General features: G+C 34.5%; 1 protein-coding gene across 6 annotated transcripts in view; it reads right to left on the bottom strand.

Annotated features, from left to right (window-relative positions):
• The window catches only part of LOC145683891 (uncharacterized), a 55,461-nt gene extending 36,355 nt beyond the window's left edge, over positions 1 to 19,106 (bottom strand). For 2 of the 6 annotated variants that reach the window (XM_081755536.1, XM_081755541.1), the window contains exon 1: positions 18,757 to 18,806. In XM_081755536.1, coding sequence (XP_081611662.1) covers positions 18,757 to 18,791 — 35 coding nt within the window. In that variant the 5' untranslated portion in view covers positions 18,792 to 18,806. Of the gene's footprint in view, positions 1 to 1,207; positions 1,958 to 18,756; positions 18,807 to 18,860; positions 18,890 to 18,939 lie in introns of those variants that run through there. The other 4 variants (XM_081755539.1, XM_081755537.1, XM_081755540.1 and 1 more) reach the window with 4 other exon arrangements.
• Between the last annotated feature and the right edge of the window lie 976 nt (positions 19,107 to 20,082).

Below are 20,082 nucleotides of genomic sequence, written 5' to 3'. Positions count from 1 at the left end.
AATGCACCAAAACCACCCCGTTTTATTTTTAGCTTATCAACAATGACCCTATGTATGTCTGAAATAGACAGAGAGGAGAGAGGAGGGGAGGTTCCTGGTTGAACTGATAAATAAATATGTTCCAACAGGCGAAGCGAAACAAACACGCCTTTGTTTCTCTTTTCTTAGTTTGTTTTCCTTTTCGTCAGTGAGAAGGGAAAAATAAATTAACTTGTTTTTCTAAAACCTTCGATCGACAGATAAGGATATTATATAACTATAACGGGTTTTTGGGCTTTTGTAGATGACTAAAAAGACAGGGTGTTTCGAAAAAAATGTATACATACAAATCTAACCATAAAAATGGATGCAACCTTCCTTGTGAAAAATATCATTAGAATTTTTTTGTTATAAATTCGTATAGCTGGCAACATTGTGTAGAGTACTGATATGGATTTTTTTAAAAAAATCTACACGTTGCCAGATATCTATTTGATAAGCAGACACAAACGAAACGTTCGCCGTGCAATTACAGCCTGCGCAATAAATTCGAGGGTCCATGTATTCATTTTACATACATGTTGATTCTAAGGATTAAGAAAGAACAAAAAGTGCTAGAAACCTTTTTTATTGTTTATTTTATACTATGTTTTCAACTCTTCCAAACCATACCAAACAGAGACATCAGAGGTGTAACATAAACTGTAAAAAAATTGTTGAACTTGGGAAAAACTTCTGCACATATTTCGGATATTTACTGTGCCTAAATGAAAACAGATAAGATTTGTTTTATGCTAGGAATAAATACTATGGAAACATGACATTCCAGTAAAAATATTTTCTACCTATCTGAACACTACATGTGAGAATTTAGCATGAAAAAAGTGAAAATTTCGAAATTGGACTATTTTCAAAAATTAATATATCAAAAACCCCATCTTGAATTTTCATAAAGTTACACAAAGCATGTACACGAAATTGTTCTCCAATCCTGTAAAGACAGACTTGATATATTTTTCTGAGAAAAGAGAGATGAATTTTTATATTGCACCTTACACAAGTTGTGAAATAATAGTAAAGTAGTGAACAAAGTGTGGGATTAGCAACACTGCTTTTGATTTAAATTCCACATCCAAGGTGTTATATCACCATAGTAACAACTTAAGTAAATATATTGACCAAGAACAGGTTTAGTAATTGCTAAGACTTATTTTATGTAAGCACTCACCAGTGTATCACAGCTGTGCAACAACGTATTCTGTAAGCTTTACTTGGGTTGCTGGAAATTTGTGGAGACGAGCAGAGCGTTCAGTGGGAATAGGGTAATCCATCTTAGGCAGTACACTTCTTATGGGAATTGTAGACATTTTGCACTGAAGGCCATTTGAAACCAGTTGCAGTACCATGTGGAGTCATGAGAGAGATCCAAACATCTTCCAGTTTGAGTGATACGTGCGTTATTTGTCCCACCCACCATCATAGGCATAAATATCACTCCTGCGGTGCGATAGGCGCTCGAGCTCCAGGAGCGCACATTATATAGAAAGTAGGGGTGCATAACGAAGCGTTTTTTTTTGGGGGGGGTGGGGGGCTGAAGCTTTAAGGTGGTTGGTACCTCTTTGCTGACTCGAGTTTTCATCTATCTAATAACATTGGAACTTTTTTCGTGTTTTTCTCAGCAAGCAATGAACAAAACCTTACAAAAATTTGCATGGAGTCAGGTGGATAATAAAGGATTTATTATATGAGCTTATAATTTTGCTAAAAGCCTCCAATTAAGTTATTCATTCCCGCCTTTTTTCATGTGAAGATTTGCAACAACGCATTGACGACACTGTGTTCTCTCTTCTAGCAGGTTGCGGCGAATATCAGGGTTACTTTGAAGTTTAAACATTGTCCACAGCTGTGAGGGAACCTCTTTTAACAATGACATATTTATGGCATTTCAATGAGGAGGCGTTGGAGTACGTTTTCTTTGCTGAAAGCAGAAAAAAATAAAAACAGCGAGAACAAATCCATTCTTCTTTTACGTTAGCTTTTTTCTCCGTCAAGTATAGACAGTTGTAAGCAATTAGAAGCGAACTATCTCTATTGAATAAAATCACTTTTAATGTATATGAAAGTGAATGTCACTTTATTATAACTTTTTTTCGAAACATGAATAGATATACCTTTCTTGACTCCAAGTAATAGCATGCTAATCAGGGTTGGCTGGTTTAAACCAAGGTGGTTTAAACCAGCTGGTTTTTTCAAAAAAACCAACTGGTTTAAACCAAAAAACAAAAATGTTCGTAAAAGTGTAAGTGTTTGTAAAATCTTGATGAATACACATTTGTGGGTTATCACGTTTCACTCCCGTATATTATTCGTATTATATTCAGACCTATCCCCATTCATTACTCAAAAAGATTATACTACAAAAGCAACTTTTTTTTATAAGTTTATAAATGTTTATTTTGTGATTTTTTGTAGTTGTTATTATTGTTATGTAATTGCAATCGAAGAAAAATTCTAAATATTGTTTCGTTTCAATGTTTACTATTGATGAAATACATCGAAAATGCCGTACTTTTTGTGTGTGTGTGTGGGGGGGGGGGTCATACAGACCCCACGAGAGGCATTTAGTGAAATAAGTATCTTTGGTATCTATTTATGTATAAATGAGTCTGAGCCAAAGTGGACTCAAATAATTCGTACCTTTATTCATTTTTCTATTGATATGCAGATTAAGTTGGTGTGTTTCTTTAATTTGGACCAATAAAAGTCGTTGTTAACTAACTTGAACTAAATTAGTTCTTCTATACTCCGTAGTACTTTGAAATTGTTCATATGTAATTCTGTGTAATGGTTTTACTTGTGCAACTGTTTATCTTTTTGTCCTTCTGAAATGACTCTTGACAGTTATATTAAGAAGCATGTAAAGATCAGTACATCGTATTTTTTTTTATCAGGATTCCTTCATGAGTGAGTCGGCAGACGTATCGCATTTGTAGCCAATTAGTCCTGGTTCCGAGTTCAAATGGAGGACAATGTCTCTCGGACGTAACTCGAGAAGCGGTTTTTATTCCGCTTTAAGCTTATGTGACCCCTTCCAGCATAACCCGGTTGTTGCATAATAACATCAAGGCGAAACAAACTTATTTCTGTCCATATATGATATGAATATATAGAGCAAATTATTTAAACCATAAAAACCTGGTTTAAACCAAAAAAACCGGTTTATTTGGTTTTTTTAATAAAAACCATGGTTTTTGCCAACCCTGATGCTAATAACCCTGTAACTTGCCCATTCTATCTATATATGAGGTATTTATTAGTAAATGTCTAATCTGGTAAAAGAAAAACAACTTTTATAGTAATGTATCTTGCTAAGAGAACTATTTGTAGTTTATTTATTATATTTCAATTTAAAATAAATTGTATGGTTTGAAACAACGAATAGTGCTCAAATACAAAATAAAACCTATTACCAGTCATTTTTAGATTTAGATCAAACATAATAATGAACAACCCCAATATACTGCATATTGTATACATTTATTTTATGTATTTTTTAAATATTTATATAAAATGTGGTACAATGAGAATTTAGGAAATCAACTGATTTGACTGAAGATTTATTAAATCTATTTTATAGAATCTTTTAGATTTGTTTAACTATATTCTTGTTAACTGCAGATTTTTTTTTAAATCTCTTTTTAATCTATATTATTTCTTTACTCACTCATGAAGTATATCCAGAACTTTTGTCAATTTTTCGAAGTTGATTCTTAGATAAGTTTCGAGAGTTATCAGCTAAATTTTGTTAGCATCTTATTTGAACTGCTTTTTGAAATGAAATGTGTATGTTTAGAGAATTTGTGGTTTGATCTTACAATGTATATAGTATAATATAACAAAAATAGTTTTATATACTGTATTGCTGTAATCTCACTTTAATTTGCCATAGTATATTTTTTCTTTCTTTTTTTTTTTTTTTTTTTGCGTGAAAATAACATTTGAAACCAAATTATTTCTTTTTAAAAATTATACATGAAATGAAAATTAAGTTTTTTTAAAAAAAAAAAAAAAAACTATGACATAGTCATTGTATAAATAAATGTGAAATGTTAGTTTTGTTTGATTTATTTATATTGATTGAAGTCAATACTTCGAGTGTAACTTTGGCCACCTATCAACAAAGTTAAAAAGTGGTAGAGCAGAATAATTTATAGGCAAGTTACTTATTTGATTTGAGACATAATTTTGGAGGGGAGGGGTAGAAATTTTACTAATAACATTTTTTAATTTTTTTTCCTGTATTTATGTTTAACGCGGCCTTGTGAATTTTGTTTACCTTTTTTTCAACGTAGAAGCTTGCCTAGGGATTTTGGAGTATGCTCTTAGATATTTAAATTGTGAACAGTGCTTCGCTGATATTTAGCATTTTGATTATACTGCTTGTTTATTTAGTTTTCTAGTAAGTTCATTTACATAATGTTGTGGCTTGATGTAACAAAGTATTCCATCACATATTTTTATATTCATACGATAATGTTTTAGTTTAATATGTATGACATTGACAAATTGGTGTACTTCAAAAAAACAAGCCCTATATTTTAAAACTAAGCATGAAAAAATAATGCATAAAATTAAAATTGTTCTGTTAATAATATGTGTTGTACCAATAGATGAAATTTCGCGTTCACCATCTGTAAAATAAATATTTCATATTTAGAGTGCGTAAATTACAAGGTTATTCTTAGCAGTTAACACTAGTAAGTCCGTATTCCCTGTCGTCAAGAAATAAATCCCTATCCATATTTCGAAAAGTAATAAGAAAACGACATTTGTATCTACATTAACAGTACATATTTCATTAGGTATAGATGTTTTCTTGTGTAGTAAAAGAATCCCTGACACTACACTTTACTTTCTCCTACAAATGTGCTTTGTTAGAAAGGTAATGTGTGGACATTTATTCAGTTTCCCAATTGCCTCACAATACTGAATCAATACCGAAAACTCTGTCATCACTAGGAATAGAATTCGACAGCATTCAAGCTAAGAATACATTTGTATAATAACAAAAAAAAAAAAAAAAAAAAAAAAAAAAAAAAAATCTAAATTTCCTTTGTATGTGGTAAAAACGAAATGATTATTATTTAGCATAAACATTCTATACTACTATTCACAGTTTCAAATACATACAAATAAATAAATACATACATATATAATTTCCAAAATACTATCTCCACTGGTTTACCTGTTTTCGTGAGGTTACAAAAGTCAAAGAGCGCTGTATTAGTTATTAGTGTCAGAGCTGCACTGATATTCCCTATCTTTTGTGCCACGGATTTCCTATTATTATTATTATTATTATTATTATTATTATTATTATTAGTATTAGTATTTCACACAGGAAATTTGAAAATAAAAATAAAATGAAATCTGTAAGTTTTACATTCCACACTTATGCCGGTTAGGCTAAAGGAGACGGTGATGACAAGTAATGAATGAAATGGTGGAATGAAGAAAGCGGGAGGAAACAGGAAAATACCGAGAAAACCCACGCAGACTGTGTTTGTTCACTACAAAGTTCACTTGGCGCGAGCTGGGATCGAACTAAGAACCCCATGCACCAGAAGTGAACGCTCTACCACTGAGCCACCGCGGCCCCCACACAGGAAATTTATCCGGTATCACAATCATCTGCTAATTTATATTTGTATGTCCAATCATCAGGTGTAAGACTGAAATACGTGAGATGCAAGGGGCACCTTGCTAGGTTTGAAAGTAACCACAAAAACTCCGAATGAGACTGGACGAATATACTAAAAGCAATAGGTTCAGCAAAGAAAATAAAGAGCGCCCACTCCTTCTCAGTGCCATAAATCTGTCCTCGAAAAAGACGACAGGGCTAGAAAATTTCATTCCACAGATGTGATATGGACAGAGTTTAAAAACCTGTTTTAAATGGCTAGCCCGAATTTCCCGCACGATGCTACCACAAACAGGGAGAAACAGAGATTGCACTATTGCAAATCTTTACATGAAAAAAAAAAGGGGGGGGGGGAATGAATAACTTAATTGGAGGCTTTTAGTAAAATTATAAGCTCATATAATGAGTCCTTTATTATCGACCTGACTCCATGCAAATTTTTGTAAGGTTTTGTTTATTGCTTGCTGAGAAAAACACGAAAAAAGTTCCAATGTTATTAGATAGGGGAAAAATCGACTCAGTGAAGAGGTACTAACCGCCTTAAGTTACGCCACTGCCCACTACTGATTGTCTAATACACACGATACCAAATCACGTACACACAAATCCATCATAGTATATCAAGGTTTGGTTACGAAACTAAAAATAAGGTTTCTCTGTATGAGCAGCAGTTCTGGCAATGGAAAGTTCATGTGATGCAATCCAAAAGTGTCTGGACTGAATTCCAGTCACCGGTTTCACATTCACCTACTCTTTCTTTTTTAATTGAACGATATTCTTCGACAGTACACTTGTCTAAAAAACAGAAATGTTGTAGGGTCTATTGTTCATGAATGTAGAGACAGTTTCAACGAATCCACTTGCATCTCTAAATTGCATCAATAGGCTATATTACAGATTAAATTTAATTACACAGTGTTTTACTAAACCGCCTACACCATCACAGGGGCATTTTCCATGCCCAGTAGCTGAAACTAGCCATCTCCTTGTAACGTTGTCACTCGTGCGTTGTAGCTCAAATAACTGAAATCTGTTTTTGAAATGGGCAGTTGCATTCTCAGATACAAATGCCTGGGTAGAAAACGCTTGTCCATCACACAGTGCAGATATTTCATGCATGATCAACTGGATAGCGCATAGTGCTTGCGCACCATTATGGGCCAAGTCATCACTGACCTACTACAAAGCTATGTGCGGTACCATGAAAGTATCCAACACATGTGAATATTGAGATTTGGGTCACTGGTAGAGCGTTTGCTTCTGATGCATGAGGTCATTGGTTCGATCCCAGCTCGCCCGAGTTAACTTTGTGGTGGACAAACACCGTGTGCGTGGATTTCCTCTAAGTTCTCTCGTTTCCTCTCACTTTCTTCATTCCACCATTTCATTCATTTTTCATCACCGTCTCCTTTAGCCTAGCCCGCATAATCGTGGGACGTAAAACTCAAAAGTTTCATTTCATTTTTGTGATTTGGGATGTCTGCCAATGCTAACTTTGGATTTCTTCCTGCAACACAACCATCCAGTTCTCTGCAAAACCAAAGTATCAGTTGCTGATGTACTTGATCTTTTCTTAGCAGCAATGGCCTCTTTTTGAATGCGGCGAATGTGAGCATGACAGACCCCAATCAACTCAAGTAGAGTTTTAGTGGAAATAACAGATTCGCCAACAGACGATTCTGATTTAGATCAGGAGTAGCACTTTTCCAGGGAAGACAGTACTCCATAATTTTTAATATTCTCTTATTTTCGTAGATCATGGTGGTTGCTTGCTATTCAATTAATTTTTTTTTTCTTGTTCAAAATATTTGTATTCACGAATGGGCGAACATATAATTGCATGTTTTTACAGAATTTCCTATTTAAAAATAATTTCCCTATTTATTTTTTGTGTTACTTAAAATATTCATATATAATATATTGTAAGTTTTTAATTTGTAATATGATAACGCTTGCTCTTGAAGAATTCACATACAGTTAGAGTAATACGTGGCAGTTTTATTTTATTACCACTGGTAATACAATATATTTCTTTTATCCTTTATGATTCATTACCCGAAGACCGAAAATAACATAGAAGCAAAGTTACCTGATATACAACCAACAAAGAAGTGAAAAATTCAGGAGGGCTGAAAGTAGTCGAAGACGAACTAATCCTAGCTACAGATTTGATTTCGATATGAACATTGGTTAAGAGACCTGGGCGATATGTATTCTTAATTAATGCTACTTATTTAACACCTATTCCAATAAAGCATATAAATTTCTTATTGTTAAATGTAAAAATTCACCAAAATTACTTTTAAAAGTCAAGAATATAAAATTACTGGACAAGAAGTTTTTTATTTTATTTTATTTTATTTAATTAATTTATTTATTTATTTATTTTTTTTTTTGAGACGTGGTGAAAAAGAATTCTTTGAGAATCGAGACGAGACTTCTTCAAACTTAACAAGACGTCTCTTCTCATGGGCAACACTAGTCAAGATCGAGTTAAATCGTTTTCGCGCGTCCCAATTGGGATAATATACAATAAATCTAAACAACATTTCTTTAATATCGCCTATTTATTGACTTCAATGATGAGAACCATAAACCCAGCCCAAGCCACTAAGCTTAGGATACGTTTTCATGTAATGCATTTGCAAGCAATTGAATTACATTGATTTTAATATAATAGTAAAATATTTACATACAAGTCATCACTTCCACAATAGCCTGTTTTAAATTTTATTTTAAGTGTAGTTTACTAACGGCTTTATCAACCAAGTGCTAATCAAATTGCAATTTTCTGATATTTTGCACTAATGTTTGTTTTTAATTACCTGTGATTTTTTCTTCAATAAAACTAAAATTATAGGCATAATATTATAGAAAATGACTCTACTTCCCCTTCTCAGCAACCGAATTTTTAAAATAAAATAACTTCAAGGATTCGTGAGATACTCTATTCTTAGAAAAAGCTATTTGAACCCTCTTTTACTCCCCTATAAGACATACTTCTAAACAATCTATTCTTAGTCCTTGATTTTGTGACAAAGGAACATACTTACAAATTCATGTTTCTATCTATAATAATTTGACTTAGTTATTGATGAGTAAATCATTTTAATCTTGTTTATATAATAGTGTATATATATATATCTTACTTTTCTTTTTAAGAAAAAAGAATGATTCGTGTTGAGTTTTGGTGTTTTCCCTCGATTTGAATTATGTCGTAGGGAATGGATCACATAATTTTCTTAGATCATTCTTTACTACAGAATTCACGCGTCAATACGTTTCTACTACGGCTTTCTCTAGAAGAGAAGAACATATGGTGTCCAGATATTTTCAAGAAAAAAATGTGACAACCTTGCCCTCCAGTACCTGCGGAAAAGACTTTTGTGGTCACTTGTGGTTATGCTTGCGGAAGGGGCTCTTTCTTACGAAGGGTATGGGTAAGGGCCGTTTATTGGTGGCCGCGACTGTACGTAATCCTGTATAATTGTTTCACTTGTTCAACTGTTTATCTTTTGTCCTTCTCAAATGACTCTTGACAATTATATTAAAAGTATGTAAAGATTAGTGCAACGTATCAGGAATCCTTCGTGAGTGAGTCGGCAGACGTATCGCATTTGCGGCCGATTAGTCCGATTTCGAGTTCAAATGGAGGACAATTTGTTTTGGATGTAAGTCGAGAAACCGTTTGGACTCCGCTTTAAGCTTATGTGATCCCTTTCAGCATAACCCGTTTGTTACATAATAACACCGAGGTGAAACAAACTTATTTCTGTCCATATGTGATATAAATACATAGAGCAAATTATTTAAACCAAAAAAAAAAAAAAAACTGGTTTAAACAAAAGAAATCGGATCTTTTTTTAAAAAATAAAACCATGATTTTGCCAACCCTGTCCTCTGGTACTGTCAGTGGTGCCATATTGCGGTCGTAGTAAACAAACAAACAAACAAAAAAAAAACAAAACAAAAAAAACGCTTTCTGACATTCGGAAAACATTTTATCCTAGGCTTCGGAGTTCAGTTTACAAAATAAAAGCCATAAGCGGTTATTTTGGACATGATGTTATTTTAACTAGGGATGGGCGGAACTGGAACCGGTTCTGAATTTATGTACGATGTCGTCTCGAGACGAGGAACCTGTAAACGTAATCGAACAGGATCCTTTTATGTAAGCTACAACTGATTTTATTTTTCGCAAACGAGTTCTGAAACAAATGATGTAATAAAAATCACTAGTGAACATAAATAGCTCGGACTCATTCCAGGTTTTACTACTAAAGTAACTTCTACTTTTCTTGTGTGTATTTAAGTATTTCCGCTGAAAAATTACCACAATAATGTATCTACGGACAATTTCAATTTTCTGCAAATTCTAAATACATTGCAATGCAAAAGCAAAATTACAGCTACAAAAAACAGCCCTTCTTTGTTTTCACTAGGGAACCGGTTTTTGGTTCTGAACGGATCCGTTTCTAGGAGATTTGGTTCTGGAACTGGGTTTTTTGGATCAAGGTATGGAACTGGTTCTGAAAACCGGATCTCCAAGAACAAATTTTTCGCGATACCAGTTCGGCCGGAACCGGAACTTTGAAAAACTGAAATTAAATTTTTGAGTTTTACGTCCCAAACGATAATTTTGTTTTAGGAAGTCTATTACATTTTCAGAGTAACTGCTAACACTATCAAAAAATAAAATGAATTATTTCAGTTTTACATCCCCACGCATATGCCAGCTAGTGGGAAATCAATGAAATGGTGGAATGAAGAATATGGGAGAACCCGAAAAAACCCACGTCCACCACAAGGATTACTTGACACAAGTTGAGATCGAACTAGGTATCCCATTTACCAGAGGTGGACGCACTATCACTGAGCTCCCAATGATATTAAACTTTTTACTAAAACATGTTTATCTTTGAACGTTAATGTAATGACTCTATAAGCAATTCGTTGGATCTAGAAAACTCAATACGTCCATCAATCTGTACTTTTTCGCCTATCAAATGACGATTTTATTTGTTTCTAGATTTTTACGGCATTTTCTCTTTAGCACATACTAATTAAATGTATTTTCATGTTTTAACGGGAAAAAACAGATGAAACGTACTGTTAAATCTCCACTAGAATTGAAACATTTTTTAAAAAGTCTAAAATTTTTAAGGCAAAATCCCCATGGAAAAAATCGTACTTTTCTCGCCACACAAGCAATAAAATAAAATAAAAAAAGAAAAAATAAAATAAAAATTGAAACTTCAACTTTTTCCCGAGGTTTTGAATCTCTAGTTACAAAATCTGACTTCTTCTGTAACATTATACGAATAGGTTTTAATAGTTGTAATTGCAATAGGTTTTCGTAGTTGCAAATTTTACTATGTTGATCCTATCTCCGGAACAATTCTAGACATCAAATTGTCGGAAATCGCATTATGATCTTCACCTTTACTAGAAACTGTTTACGTGATTGGATGTGATACCTAACTCAGTAGATTTTTCTTTTGTGTTTGTGTTAAGCAAAACTTTTTGAAGATATTAATTTCCTGTAATATTGTTCCTATTTATGCAAAATACGTCGTATCATGATGATAGTATTCAACATCAAGATACTCTGGATATGCATACAGATTGAGACAATCTCGGTCAGGGTTTGAAAAACTCGTTTTTTGAAAAAACTAACCCAACTGGACCCATATGTTTTTTCGGGTTTAATTGTTTTTTTTTCGGAATATTTAAATGTCTTTGGGGTAAAAGTATTAAAATATGATTTATATTTCAAGACTGTCATTGTCACAATTTGCAACAATTTTCTATTCACTGCTGTTTGAAAAAAATAGCCGCCACTTTGAAATTTTATATCGAATCGCCGAGAAAATCTACATAGCAAATTTAGAATGTGTCGAGCTTCAACCCTCAACATTTCAACTTAAAAGTCTAAAAATTGCACCTTGAAGCGTGGATACCCGCTATCTTTAAAAATTGTCACATCTCATGCTCCTACTCTGAAAGTTTCAACTTAAAAGATCGAAAATCGCACCCTGTAGTGTGTGTGTGGTACAGGCAAAGAAACGAAGAAATGTAGATCGAGTCATCCCAGGAATCCCACCTCAGTGACGTTTGCCAAATATGAATACCAAATATATTAATTTAAAACAAAGATATACCGTATTCTCGCGTGTATAAGCCGCACTATTTTTCACGAAAAAGCAAACGAAAATGCAGGGTGCGGCTTATACACGCGAATGATTTAAAATGGCTTAAAGATAATTACGGTATTAATTTTTTGCGTTTGTTGTACGGCATTTACCGTACATCACAAGAAACACGTATAGAAAACAAATCCACAAAGCCACAATCAGACGAAACAACAATTCAATACAGGAACAAACACGTTAACTCAAATACCGCTATTGTTGATTTGAATCAACAATTACCGGTAAACGAACAAAAGATTTTTTAACGGAAGTAAAGTTAAATTTTAAGGGTGCGGCTTATACATGAGTGCGGCTTATACACGCGAGAATACGGTAATTCATGTTTAATAAAATAAATGTTTCAAAATGTCTTATATGAAATAAATATCTTCCAGCGTAAAATAAATGGTTTTATTGTTGAAGTTCACTTTCGACACTTCGTGGGTTCAATTATTTGGATTGATATGGAATAAGATTAGAAACAGGCTTAGGGTGAGAAAAGCTGTGACATTGGTTAAGGTATATATGTTGAATATATTACATGTTAAATGTTGTTTACTTCAACGTAAAAGCACCTATTTCGCCCAAGAAAAATCCAAAACTTCTAAAAATAACTTTCAATGTCATCACCTTAATTCTACCAATAATAATATACTAATAAAAAGCTCAAAAACCCAGGTGGATTTTAAGGTGGGTCAAACCCGATTTTTTTTTTTTTTTTTTTTTTTTGACTGGGTCCACGTGGGTAAACCCTGATCTCAGTGACAAATGGAATATTCACGTGTAAACAGGGTTGGACCCACTTGAAAAACCCACCCAACACGCATAGCTAGATAATTAGACTTTACTCCTAATTGTATGTTTAGGGTAGATATGCTAGTAGTCGAAAACTACGCGCCAACTTGTGCTCGGTGCTCATGTCAAGATATATTGGCATCTACTCCTATTCAAGGCAGACGAAACTGGTGAGCTTGCGCTACAGTGGGAGCAGACGTGTCGGCGACATGCATAACGAAGATATTTAGACATTACACTCAATGGCTTGTTTACATACAATTGTATTGTAATTAAGCAATCTTTCTAATGCTGTACACAATTTGGGATGAGTTTCATTGCTTGTAGACACAAACATTAATACAGTGAAATCTGTCTATGTTGGCCACCATCGGTTCTATTGAAAAGTGGCCAAGTTACAGAAAACTAGCATATATATTAAAAAAAATAACATAACAGTTTCAACAGAATAACTGTGTCTTCATCAGACTTGCACTCCTTCTGGCTGCTTGGGAATTGGTCATTTCATATATAGTCTTCGGCATTTTTTGGTCTCCAGCCTTGCTCAGTGTGTTATTGTGTTTTAGTACAATATGGAAACAAGGCCTGATAGAATAGAATATAAGTGTGATTAGTGTATTTTAGAATAGGATTTCTAGTATTACTTGATTGTAAGATTTTAATAAGCAATGGCACGACAGCTACTTTTAAATAATGTATAGAGAGTAATCATAACAATATACAATACTAGAAAAATTACTACAGTTTCTTTAATACGTGTATATACCTTTCTCTTCCTCGGATTGAAAATACAGCACAAACAAGCATAAAACAGAAACTTTCATCTCAACTGATTAAACAGCGACAAATATTTTATGGTGCTTCATTCTAGACTTATTGCTTTTATTCTTTTTGACATATACGCACATTCTAATTTTGTAGTTCTTGCATATCATCGTCTACCTCTTGGTAACGAGCTAGAAGTGTTTCCCTCGCAGCTAAAGGTGTTTTGAGAAAATCTTAAGGGAATTCATATCTCAAAACTTCCGCTATCTTTCGGCAAACCATCAGGACCAAATAGATGACAATTAAGACGGTTGGCTTTAACCTTCAGAATTTTCCGGAATAATTAAAGCTTCCCAGTGATGAAAGGAGCAGATGTAGCTCATGGTTTTACAAAAACAGACCTGGTAAACAAATATGCACAACCATTTCCTAATTCCTGTGCATGCTTTTTCTTATTCCCATCTTTTTTTACCACCCCTTTATCAGGCACTGTTCTAGCCATTGACCTTCAAGAATAAATCGTGGGAATGCATGCTTCTTTGTCTCCAATCACAAATACAAAGCATCTGCTCTTCATATGGAAATACGAAAGAGTTAAGAAAAATAACAAAACAGTATTTTGTGTGGTCAAGATATGCATATAAATTTATCATTATAATCATAAAGTAAATATTGCTTCAATGCGGCCTACTTACAGAGTAATAAGTAACGAATGTTTTATGGGGAAATGCAGATTCAAGATGAGCAGGTGGCAGGGTTTGCCCAAGTGGGTCCAGCCCTGGACCCACCTGAAAAAACCCATCTTAAAACCCACCTGGGTTTTTTACTTTTTTGTTAATGTATTATTGATACAACTAAGGTGATCACATTGAAAGTTATTTTTATCAGATTTTAAACTTTCTTTGGGCGAATTATATGCTTTCATGTTAAGATAGACAACAATATTCAACATACGACCTTTATAAAGCTCTAAATGCACTGAATAAATAAATAAATAAATAAAACCCTCGCCTTAGCTTGAGGTAATTGTAGAACAGATTAATGTGTGGATTATGCTTACAGCCTATTTGAAGTAGAGCAAGCGATTGTATATTTTAGAAAATACTTTCCATGAACAGTGTGTTTCCGGATTCGGCACCGCCGAGGGACGTTATCCCTCATACGTTGACGGGTTTAAGGTCATAGGTGCCGGTACTAACAGTAAATATGTAAATACATTAGTAAAACTATTAATATTATTTCTTACCTTTAATGGTAACAAAAGTGTTCAGTAAAATTTGGTTTTCCAACAACAGTTAAGTTCAGTCCATTTGTTGCTAGTCTTCAAATAAGCATTCTGTAGAATCAACACTAGCAATAACGTAAAAATTCTTGTCAAAATTAAGAAGCTTAATGCTCGGAGCTCCGAAGACTACGTAACGCTTACTATTTAAGTGCTGCATTCAAACTTCAGTATTAATGGAAGTTTCGATGTATAGTAAAGCAAGCTGCATTTTCAGGGAAAACCCATCGTGAAAGAAGTGTTCGGGAAATTCCCGCAATTGAACCCACAAAGCATCGAAAGTGAATACTTCAACAATAAAACTATTTTACGCTGGAGGATATTTCATTTCATTTTAGACATTTTGAAACATTTACTTTATAAAATATGAATTATAGGCTTATCTTTGTTAATTGTTTTAAATTAATTTTCGGAAAAGAACGGTCTTGCAACAAGTGCTCGGGTAATTCCCGTAATTGAATGCACAAAGCATTGAAAGTGAACTTCAACAATAAGACCATTTATTTTACGTTGAAAAATATTTCCACAAGAAGACCATTTATTTTACGTTGAAAAATATTTAAGATATTTTGATGAATTATGTCTTCGTTTTACATTAATATAGCTATTTGGTATTCATATTTGGCGAACGTCACTGAGGCTCCTAGGATGATTCGATCTACATTTGTTCGTTTGTCTGCCTTTACCACACAGTGTTCAATTTTCAGAATACAAACCAGAGACACTCTAAATTTTCTGTTTAGATTCTGGCAGCATACCAATGTAAAATTACAAAATGGCGCGCTTTTTTTTAAAAAAAATAGCTGATATCCACTAGCGAAAATCCCAGAGGGATGATGGGGACATATCCCTTACAATCTTGGAACTGTCCCCCTCAATAATCCGATTGGAAATGTGTCTTTTAGGAAGAAATGTGATGATTTGTGTCCAACTGTGACAAAGGAAAGTGAGATGAAATTGATACCTCCCAGAATAAGCCTCAAATCTGACCGCCTCCCAATGTTGAAGACAACTCTGCTCCCCTGCCCATGTTGTCCCGGAGTCCCACACAGGGGACATAAAATATGACGATATTATTATTACTTTACAACTTTAAAATCAGACTGGCAACACTGAAAACTGTTTACAGGGAATGATCATATTTGGATCATCCCTTGTAAACAGTTTCCAATGTTGCCAGTCGGATTTTAAAGTTATAAAGCAATAATAATATCATATTTTATGTCCCCTGTGGCGGACGCCGAGTCTGACATGAGTAATCCTCCCCAGCATTGTTTTTCGCCTTCATAAATATTTTGCACATCGCATATATATTCCGTTTTATCCGTCTCCCCAACGTTGAAGACATTTGCGCCACTGCTGATATTCACGCTACAAAGCGCAATTTTAGGCCTTTCAAGTTGAAATTTTCAAAGTAGAAGCACAAGGGACTAAATTAGCTGTATATATTTTGGCGGCATAAAATTTCAAAATGGCGGCCATTTTTCAAAATAGCGGGTATCCATGCCACAAGGTGCAATTTTCGGACTTTTTAAGTTGATATTTAGAGGGTAGAAGCACAAGACCTTCTAAATTTGCTGTATATATTTTTTCGGTGATCCAATATAAAATTTCAAAAGGCGGCATTTTTTTCAAAACAGCAGTGAATAGAAAGTTGTTGCAAGTTGTGACAATGACACTCATAAAATGTAAATCATATTTTAACATTTTTACCCCAGAGATTGAAATATTTCGAAAAAAAAAACAATTAAACCCGCAAATACCCGAAAAGTTTTTTCAAAAATACCCGGGTTTTTTCAAACCCTGGCAGGTGGTCAAGTTGACAGGTTTTACTGTATTGGTTTTACCTCGGAATGAGTCCTAATATTAAATTACCGAACGGTTTCGGTAATTCTTTAGCACCTAAAAAGAAACCTCAATTGTTAATACATCTCATGGCAATAACTTTAAACTAATTTCATGCCCTTTGGCTAAAGGAGACAGATGATTAGCGAAGGGTTAGGCTAAGTTCCAAAGCTGGTCGTCCATTTCTATCAAAATTTTGAAAATTTACAGGGAAGAAATGAATAATTTGCTTGTTTGTATGCTTGATAATGTATAAGGAAAGCGAAAATCGTGTTTATTTTCTTATATAAACGGTTCTAAACATGGAACTATTTGGCAAGCGGAGGGAACTACTTGGCGCAAGGTTACTTCATGGTAGGATAATGGGAATGCAATGAGCGTTTGTTTTGTAAACATAGCTGGTGATAATCAGGAAAATCTATTAAAAGTAAAGTACGAGTTATGGCTTAATAAATCTAAAAATATATTGTATAAAATGCGGCAAGCAATGTAACGGTAAGTAACATAACCAACACGGCGGCAAGGTTCTAGAACACAAGATCCCTTCCCACTTAGCTGTAATAACAACAGAAAACATGACCTAACCCGCGTTCACTCGTTAACGTTCGCTCGGCAATACTATGTAAATTAAATATTAAACTTTGGTACAGAAAGGAGGGAAGGATCTAGAACACAGGTCGCCCTATACAGGTTAGTAGCTGGGTTGGTCCCTTTCTGTGCCAAAGTTTAATATTTAATTCACATAGTATTTGCCGAGCGAGCGTCAGCGAGTGAAGGTGGGTTAGAGCCCCGCAGGGCGCATTATTTTCTGTCTTTATTATAGCTAAATGGGAAAGGGGACCTGTGTTCTAGAACCTTACCCAGAAAGGAACCAATTATTATGCTTTTAGCCAAAAATTGGGAGCTCTTCCACTGGGAAGCAAACCCGGGATCATGTGCACCAAAGGCACACACGCTAACCGCTAGACCAACAGGGAGGGCTGTTGTTCGGATGCGTATGTTGGTTATCACCTGAAGCAAAATAAAAATAGTATAGAGAAGATAAAAGCATTCGAAAGTTTAAGTTCAATATTTGTTTCCCACGTACGTAAGTAAGCTATTTAGAAAGCAGTCTTTCTTTGTGAACTAACAATTATCTCGGCAAGGTTCTAGATTACTGGTCCCCCTTCCCATAGAGCAGTAATAAAAACAGAAAACAACGTGGACTGCGGGGTTCTAACCCGCCTTTACTCGCTAACGCTCGCTCAGCAATACTGTGGAAATTAAATATATAAACTTAAGTACAGAAAGAAACCAACCCAGCTACTAACCTACATGGAGACCAGTAATCTAGAACCTTCCCATTATCTCTGTAAATATTCTTTAAACAATGGCCCTATATTCTAGATCTGCACCCCACACTGCTGCAGGTGCACACTCGAAGATTACCAGAAATGCTGTTCACTGCAAATAACACTTTATCGTTCTATCGTACTCGCCCATCTCCAATCCCTTCGGCTTCAAAAGTAACCAAGCCTGTTAAGATAACTATTAACTTTTACAAGCAGACTTAATAAAAGTGTAAATTGGCTAATAATATTAGTAAAGTGACTTTTTAACACTAGGTATTCTTGGAAAGCACATACAATTATAGCTACAGTATGTAGCCCGATATATTGTCAACGTCAACGTCCACGGTAAGAGAATGATGTTAATTTACACTTTTATTTTTAAGTTCAGCGTCCTTTTTCAGAAAAAAAAAAAGTTGGATCAAACGTAGACGTAATTTATGCCTATAGTTTAAGGTGGAATCCGAACCACCGTAATGCGTTCGGATTGCAATGCTGTTCCACCGGGAATCGTACCCGGGACCACGTGCACAGAGGCGCGCATTCTAATCACTAGATTATGGGTGAAGGCTGAAATATATACAAAATACAAATATTGACAGGAAGGCCGTTTGTGCCAATTTGAAAGTTATGTAGTAATCTTAAAGTTATTTTCTTTATCATAGTGTTTCCACAAATTTCAGAAGACTTTTGTTTACGTTTTTACTTCCTTGACCTACAAAATAATACTTCCTGTACAATCTAATTTCATTAGAACACCAGTTCAGAACCTCCTGATTATTTTTATATTATCCGCTAGACTGAAAACACCAACTATAAAGTTTCACAGTGGAGTACATTAAATAAATACAAATATTACTGTATTCCTACAAGGAAACAAGTATACAAAACGAAGCAAGTTCCATGCAGTCTACATCATCTCATTTTTCCCTAAATTAATTTATCTCCATACACACACACTATAATCACTTAACTTCAAAATTAGCATTTACTTCAATATAATGCAATGTAAATTTTACAACAAACATCGCTTGGAGTCTATTAAATATTTACACTTCCACATCTTACTTCGTATTTCCCACCATAACAGCAGATTGTGTAGGAGCAACAGGTGATCAGCGAAACAAAAGCGGAAGAGCGAAACTATAACACAATAGAACTTAGGGCAATGTATACGTGAAAGATGAAAAGAAAATGCAGAACAAACTGAATTCAGTGTCGCAAACTATGACATGTTAAAAGTACAACATATCTATTGCATGCAAACTCAAGAATCAGTCAGTCAGAATTTTCATGTAATGTAGTGTAACGAGAATTCTTTCTAACGGGATTGTCCCTTTTTACAGAAAGTCGTTCGTAGTCCCGAGAAAATTGCAAACGGGATGCAACTTGTCTCATTTGTCAATAAAGATTAGTTAAATGCTGTACTAGTAATTTATTGAATGGACTTTACAACAGTATTTTGAAGGAAAGCCCAACTCTTCTTCAGGAAACCCAGTCCCCTCAAATAAAAAATTCAAGAGACCACTTGTTAAATTTCAAGGAATAACAAGAAGCAGTGTTACGTGAAAGAATTTGCTTTGTATGGCATATTTTCTCAATCATTGTTGAAACCGAAAGTGATAGTAGATTTCTATCATTTCCGGTTTTTAGTAGAGGGGCTAGAGCAAGGTGACCAGAACTTTTACTTTCAAAAACGGGACGCATACGAATCAGCGACGGGGTGGGGGTGGGTGGGGTGACTTCCACATTGCATCTTGGGAGTCAGCAGTGTTTTCAATTTACAAAATACACAAGTAAGAATGATAACACAGCGTTTCTAACTTAAGTACTACCCAAAAATACTTTTAACTACTTCAACACTCAGAATTCCCACTCAATTCCCACTTGAACCACAGAACACTCAATTCTCATTTGAATATTCAGAAGTTCTAGGCACTGCTGAATCTCCCAATGAGTGCTGGTACGAAAGAGTGTAGAATTAGCATTGACCATTTATATTTTGAATAATAATTACGGGACACCTGGGTCATGTTTGCTTAAGAACGGGACATTTAGGCGTCCCGTTTGAGAATCAGAAAAAAACGAGACAGTGGTTGAAAATAAGGGACTGTCCCGGCTAAAACGGGACGTCTGGTCACCTTGGGCTAGAGTGAAGACAGAATATTTTCTTTGGGCTTAATTCATTGCAGAAAA

The sequence above is a fragment of the Thermobia domestica genome, chromosome 4 (genome assembly GCF_964235325.1).
Source record: "Thermobia domestica chromosome 4, izTheDome1.hap1.1, whole genome shotgun sequence".
Lineage (NCBI taxonomy): Eukaryota > Metazoa > Arthropoda > Insecta > Zygentoma > Lepismatidae > Thermobia > Thermobia domestica.
The sequence above is the reverse complement of the archived record's forward strand: the minus strand, read 5'-3'. Positions and strand labels throughout refer to the sequence as shown.